The 7,762-nt window shown below is 33.9% G+C and overlaps 1 protein-coding gene across 1 annotated transcript in view; it reads right to left on the bottom strand.

Annotated features, from left to right (window-relative positions):
• MMP16 (matrix metallopeptidase 16 (membrane-inserted)) overlaps positions 1-7,762 on the bottom strand; it is a 325,438-nt gene that overhangs the window by 174,018 nt on the left and 143,658 nt on the right. Inside the window, exon 2 of the mRNA XM_012643647.1 lies at positions 3,435-3,583. Coding sequence (XP_012499101.1) covers positions 3,435-3,583 — 149 coding nt within the window. The remainder of the gene's footprint in view (positions 1-3,434; positions 3,584-7,762) is intronic.

The following is a 7,762-nucleotide window of genomic DNA, read 5'->3' as shown; positions in this document are numbered from 1 at the left end:
AAGATTTGCCACTTTAAGAAATATCTCATCAAGCAAGCTTCAGTGCATACCACTGTGTACATATCAAGATAACATTAAAAATTACTATTAACAGTATAAAAACATATCAGACTAATTTTTTAATTACCTTGCTATTTTTTCTCTCTTTGCTAAATATATGGTTTTTATGTATAATATAGATTATTCCATTCATTAAGGAACTTAAGTGAGCTTGCTTACAAATACTAGCCAACCAATCCATAATTTAAATGAACAACATAAGATAATAAACTCATTTTGTGGGAGTAAATAAGTATTTATTATGGTCTCTCTAACACCATTGCTAATTAATATAAAAGCAATATAATATACCATTTAAGATAGTAAATACCTTAATTTGTTACTTGAAAATGGTTAATTTCTTCAACATAATATAGGGATTATCACAATTGTCATTATTACTTTTAATTATCCCAGAATTATTGATTGAATAGACCATGTTTGTCTGCCAAAGGAGGATGTAATTATTTAATTTAAAAACAACTAATCTTGAAAAGAGGCTAAAATTAGACAAGAGTTTATAGCATCTGAAAATGGATAAAACATTATATTAATACTGAGGAATAATTTGGGTCTATAACTGTAGTCCATATTTTATGTAATAAGGCTCAGATAAAATTCATACCTTATAATTTGAGTATGTGAAATAATAGAGTGCGATTTCAGCATGGATTGTTACCACATATTCATTTGAGATTACAAAAGCACAGATGATTGCTTTAATAGCATGATTATGGGGATTACCATTCCGAAAATGGTACACTATTTGAGCTGCATACCCTGAACAACAGCATCTCAAGAGTAGAGACACATCAGTGAAAAACTAGGAATGAAGCAAATGAAGCTACAGGGTTTCTAGTTCCAGTGACAAGAGAGTGAAGTCTCCAAGCAGACATAGGGACCAAAGGGGGCAAGGCAGGCTAGGAAGGGTTTAACAAGGCTTTAGTGGTTTCACCTAGAAATAACCACTAGCTATAACGCTCTTGAAAGGGAAAGATGCATTACCATTTCCTCAAAAAAACAAAATAATAATAATAATAACTGAATTAGAAAAAGGATTTGTTTAAGGAAAAACAAACAAACAAACCCCACCAAAACCAAAACCAACCAACCAAACAAACAAAAATCAAGCCCCAAAAAAGAAAAACCCCTTTGGTTTTAAATTAGGGGCTGCCTACATGTGTAGTTGATCTTTTCTCTATAATGCTCTATCACAGAAATGCTACTTTGACTCCTACCCACTGACACCATCATTTCTCCTGGTCTGGAATCTGAGCCACTCTATGCCCAAAAAGACCCATGTCTTTCTCTACGCCTCCATACTTCTTACATCCTCCTGCCAGGGAACAAAAACTGCTCAGACCCCTCTCTACATTAAGGGCCCAGATAAATCCTGCACACTTTCCTCTTCCATTAACTCCTGACAAGACCTTTTCCCAGCTGTTTTAGGAAATCAGATGGTTCCATCCTGAGTCCTTCCAATGACCAACAGGAGCTTTCAAAACTGGTGGAAATGCAGATGCCACCTTTTCTAGGACTCTACTTTCTTAATTTTACCATTTAGTAATAAGTATTAAATACCTCCTTATTATGTTGGCTCTAGTCAAGTTAGACATTCAAGCAATTTAACGTAATTTGTTTCCCAAGTCCTAAATTTATTTGAATTTTTAAGAACTGCATCACATTTTCCAAGAAAATGAATCAGAAGCTAAAAGTTCTCCAGTAGGGAGTAAGAAAGCCGCAGGGCACTTTGTTAAATGCTGGGATGAAGAGTACAATTTAAATGGAATTCTGTAACAGCAACACAACACACGATTTGCTGGAGGTTTTTGCTTATTAACTTAAAACCATATTTATTTAGGACAAGGGGCATATTATGACTTGAAATATTGGTATTACACTATTAAGAGAAAATGGTAACAGAGAGCAACAGGTCCAAAATATTAAAATTCGATTCCCAATATTGACAATAACTTTCTAATTGTGGCAGAATGTGTTATATTTATTCTTGAATCTGTTTTCCAAGATGCAGGTAAAAGTTTATATTTATGTATCTCTTAAAAGTACTTGGGGAGGTAACACATCTATTTTTTCAAACTGCTTTGAAATTTAATCTCAAAGCCTTTATTACGTACTTTCCTGTTTGATTAAATAGAAGTACTACGACTAACACCATACTGTGGCCATTAAAAACAAAAAGTGTATTTTCAAAATTATATATTAAATTAGTTTGATATGTCAGAATGTCAGTGTCTGAGTCCAGATACTTTAGGTCTTTAAAGCTTCAAAAGAAAAAGAAACATGTTGTTTCTCAAGGCACACCTCCGGGAAAGTTGCCCCGGCTAAACGTCAAAAGACCTGGGTTCTGCAACTATCGTGGACTTCACTTAATTTTTGGCATTTGGTTCCTTTATTTAAGAAAGCAGAGAAAAAAAATATCCTTGTCTTCCCTATTGTGGAGGGTTGATATATGATGATGAAGCTTATAATGGACATAGATATACTTTGTGAATATCAAGGACTCTAAAAACACAAATGATTTTTCCCTCCATTGAAAGAATTAATCATTTCCTCCTTTGCTGTCCAAAAACAGTAATGCTGTTTCACATTATGATGAAACTTACTGAGTGCCTGTGGTAAAATAATTTGTGACTATGTCTAGCTATGCAGATAACAAAGTTCCTTTGATGAAGAGATTATATCCTCTGAATCTGTACCTGTCTCTTTCACAAAGAGTTACTGGTTGAATAAATAAGTGAACAAATGATTAATAAACCAATCAATTAAAAACAAATATTGAAGAATAAGAACAAGCCCTTCATTAATAAGAAATTCAAAGTAGAGACTTTTCAGTGAAAACCCTTTTGATTTCACTAGAGAATTGTTATCAGTGAGAAGTTAGCAAATCGTTAACAACCAGGTCTCTGACATCACCCCTCCCACTCAAAACAAGTGCCTGAATTTGTGTTGTTCCCCAATTTACATGGTGTAAATATTTCCATTATCACCAATTTCAAGTTCCTAATCCAATATCAATTAACAGTGATTTGGGAAGAGATGTGCACAATGTACTCTCGCCAGCCACACAAACTAACTCTATCACTTATTGCCAATTTTTTTGTAGTGGCTTCAACTGTATGCTTACTTTGACTCTCATTCATATTTTCTTTCCTATTTGAAAGTATGTTGCTAAAGTCAGGTGAGTAAACTTGACTTTGAGGCCTTAAGTAGTTTATGAAATTTCAGAGAAGTAGAGTTGAATCAGGCTAATTCCAAAGAAAAGTTCATGAGACAAATCACTCCGTTTGTGGTTGGTGGAGTTCACATACAGTTTTTCGGACTACTTACTTTGGCTGAAGGGCCAAAAGGAAAGGAGTATGGGGGCCATTACTTACTCAATTGTGTTTCTGTCCACTTTTCCTGTCATGTTAATGCCATAGAACTGCTGCATGGCAGCTAGGGCGGACTGCATGGTCTCCGCAGAGCGCAGCACTGACATTCTGGGGTCAGTTGGTGGAAGGTAGCCGTACTTTTGTAACCAAACCTGCAATAACAAGTAAAGTTCCTTTTAGGTCAACTTACAATGTAATAATACTTTTCTGGTAATTAATTTATGTCTATAATACATTTTTAAACTGTATTTCCTCTACAAGGGCACACATTATTTGTTTGATCTTTTTGTAACATATATTATACAGTTTAGGTTATTTTAATATAACTTCCATGGTTGTCATGGATCTTTCTAACATATCTACAAATGCTAATTGACAAAAGAGATTGATCATTTGTTACTAGATCAAAGTATATAACATACTATAGTAAATAGTGGATTAAAACACAAATAAAGTTTGTCCCTGCCCTCCAGAACCTCAACTTCCTAAAAGGAAGGATGTACTTTACACCAATATGACTCCATTGAGACATCTGTGCTGGAAGGGGCAGTTAATGTGCATATGCCACATCTAAAAAGCCATTTTCCTGAAATTAACCAGTGACTGCAGCTGTGACAAGTGGCATCTTTCTGTCATGACATTTTGGGTATAAATTCCATGCAACTAATCTATTCAATTGTATAATAGCTAGTTATCTCCAAGGGTTGGTGACTTTTTCATGTAAGGAACATTCTTCCGTCATTTATTAAAGGTGATTCACTTTAATCCACATCAGATAAGTAACCAAACTTTTCACATACAGTGAAATCTAACTATCTTATTAAGTGGGTTCAGCCCTCTCTTTAAGGGTCTCACCAATTTTATCCCCTTTTCCCTGGTGAGGAAGCCTCTGGAAGGACAGTGAGAGAAAGAAGTCAGAGTTGCAGTCATATGGTAATTGTGACTGGAGAAACAATTCAGAGTCATTTAAGGTTGGATTATAAAAATAATACAAAACCAAGGGCATTCCGAAAAAAAAAAAAAATCTCCATCAGGGAGCAGATGCTTTCTGGTTTTACAACTCAGTGCATTCACTCTAACTGCACAATCATATATGTTCAGCCCACACTCATCCTGCTGTCCTTTACCTCAATATTCCCTAGGGCTCTAAGATTTCCTGAAGTGCAGTGAACTACCCGTCACATTGATAAGGGTGATGTAATTCTGCCCCAGCATAGAAGAGAAGCTGTGCTATTTAGTGGGAGGTATTTACCAGTGTGTGTTTCCTTTTCTACCTGGGTCTATTCATCACATAAATGATGATACCATGAAATCGCAATTTTTCCCTAATAACTGATATTCTTCCTTTATGAATTGAAAACTACAATAGAGGAGAGTTATTTTCCTAAGGAAAATAATCAGCAAGTATAGAAGTTAAATCTCACCCAAAACACATCAGTATTAAATATATCAAAGTCTTAAAACGTGAAACACAAAGTGCTATTTTGTCCTGGTATTTCCAAAAATTGACCCCCTCAAAAGTATAATACTATAAACACAACCCCTTGAAAATAAAATACAACATTACTCTGAAACTGTTTAAGAGTTGAGCAATGCATCACTGTCAGGAAGGTTTATTGGTGAAACTCAATCTAGTAAACTCATCTGCCATATAGCAAAAGCATACCAAGACTCTCTTCTCATCTAATCTGTAATGAATAGGCTGCCAGAGAGAACACATATATTCAGTTACCTAGTTAACAGTGGTACAGTCTGAAATAGATCCCACTTTTTTCCTGAGTAAAAGAGGCAGGCAATCATATTATCTAATATGAAATTTAATACCTACTGTTATGCCATTTCTCAAAAATTGGAACATTGTATCTTGATATTTAATAACATGTATGCAACGATATTCTTAAACTCTATACTTTTTCCATAACAGTTTGTTTGCATTTATTTCTTACTTGCTAGAGAACTGACTTGTTGCTAGGTTACTCGTGGGTGCTAAGCTACCAGCGATTACATTTATGAGGACAGCAAAGAGAAAGCCATCAATAATAAACACTATGATTTCTATACAAATAGAGCTATAAAAATATGTAAATGTTAAGTGCGTAATGAAAACATAGTATGTTCTAGAAAATATATATTTGATTTCTGTCTTAGCCTTTCAAACCATGATTTTGAATAAAAGGTAAATTGTGGTTTTTCTTCAAGTTTTCTTTTGCATTGTGTTGTTTATCATGAAAATCTGTTTTTTAAACAAGAAGTGAGTAATTCTTTTTAATTGTAAAATATTAGGAAAGCTAAGATATCTATTAACACAATTTTATGGTTGAAGTTTCTTTCCTGGATGACAAATCATGGCATTAGTATGTCAGCCAGGGAACAAACTTTTCTACTAAATTTCAAACTTAATATCCTATTTAATAAAAAATTAAGTCTACAAAGTAATATTTGAAAGTATACCTTACCCTTTAATCCTAATATTATGCTATCCAAGGTTAATGATTTGGTATATAATCCCTGTATCTTTTTCACTGTTCATAAAAATACATTTTGAGATACATATGTGGGTGTGTGTATATGCATATATGCATATATATCATAGATTATACCATAGAAATCCATCCTCATATGCTGTCATTTGAACTATATCCCTGTTTTCATCATTGATTTAAAATATTGCCTCCTTTGCATGACTGAAAATACTAAATCGTTTCCCAAGATTGGTCATGTCTTGCTATCTTTTCAATGTTCCCAAATGCACAGTATGGATTCCTAAGAAATAATTTCCTCATGTTCCTCATGTGTGCATTTGGAGGAATGATATCTAATTTGTAGGGTCAATGTGAGGATTAATTGAGAATATATAAAGCCCCCAACATAATTATTGTTCATTAACTCACAGTATTATTTTAGGCTTAATATCTGCCCTGAGTTCTTAAAAGCATTCCTGCTCAATTTAAGATTTTTCTTTGGAATGGGGCAAGACTAAAAATATGGGTGAGGTTTAAATGGTCATAGTTGTAAGGAAAGACAAACAACACAAGCTGAAGAATCACATCCTTGGAAATTTCCCAAATCCCAATACAAACAAGAAAAGTGTGATGAATTTAGCAAATTGATTTTTGTTTTGTTTTATTGTGCTGACTGGACTGACAACTGCACATGAGAGCACTGAAAACAAAAATCAAGAACAAACAAGTCTCTTCAAAGCAAAACTTGACTCCTTTTACTATTTTGGACTTTCCCCATCTCATTATCCCTAAAACAACCAACCGCAGAACCTGAAATGGAGCAATGAATTCTAACCTTGAATTACATTCCCTGTTACTAACTCCTGAAATAGAGCAACAGAATCTAACCTTGAATTACATTCCCTGTGTTACTAACTCATTCAAAAACATCTTGCTACCTTGTAGACAAAACCAATTTCCTGCACTCAGTGATCATTCAGTTGCAGGAATAAATAGAAGAGTGCTGTTCTCTGCAGAGCAAGAAGATATATCAAGCCATAAAAGGCAAACACTTAAATATTAAATGCTATGCCAATAGATATTGCCTCTACTATATTGTGGTATAAATAAGCAGGCACACAAAATTTCAGCAAAATCTATTAGAGAAAGAATCTGTCACTAATATTTCATATACCCATATTGTGAAAACCTACATTAATTGACTTAGCTGTTCACCACATATATTAAGCAGTATCCTGAAAGATGGTTATAAAACAAAATAGGAGGCAGTTCTCATGACTAATAGCAAATATAAGCAGTAAATATTTAGAATATATATTCTTATTTATTCCTTTAGGCCAGAACTATAACCTAGAGAAATAAAATTTCCTCTAGTCTTAAAGCTAATAGTTTTATCAATGCCTTAATAGAAAGCTAGACACTATTATTCATTTACTCAGGTGAATCACAAATGAAAGAACAATTTTAAAACTTCCCTACTGACAGGACATAACATACAGGGAAAAGATCTTGAAATGATGACTCTTAATAATTGCAAGGTGTCCAGACATCCTTCCAAAAATAAATAAATAAATAAACTCAGAAAAATAAGTGATTAAACTACTGAATGTATTCGGGCTGGAAGAGATTATACTTTAGAAACTGTAGAAATGGTTGGAGGGGAAGATAAGGAAGGATGCAGTGAGAATTTTTATTTAACCTGAAAAATCACTTCACCAGTCCACAAGGCCTATTCGTGACTAAGCCAGTTATTGCAAGTTATTTCAAGTACAGTTCATTTTCAGGTAACATATGGTATGGCAAACGTAAATTCGTTGTAAGCAGTGATCATATGATCGAAAGTGTAGTACTCAGTGTGGAAAGAAAAGG

This window comes from Propithecus coquereli, unplaced genomic scaffold, assembly GCF_000956105.1.
Source record: "Propithecus coquereli isolate 6110/MARCELLA unplaced genomic scaffold, Pcoq_1.0 Scaffold2, whole genome shotgun sequence".
In the NCBI taxonomy this organism is placed as follows: Eukaryota; Metazoa; Chordata; class Mammalia; order Primates; family Indriidae; genus Propithecus; species Propithecus coquereli.
The sequence above is the reverse complement of the archived record's forward strand: the minus strand, read 5'-3'. Positions and strand labels throughout refer to the sequence as shown.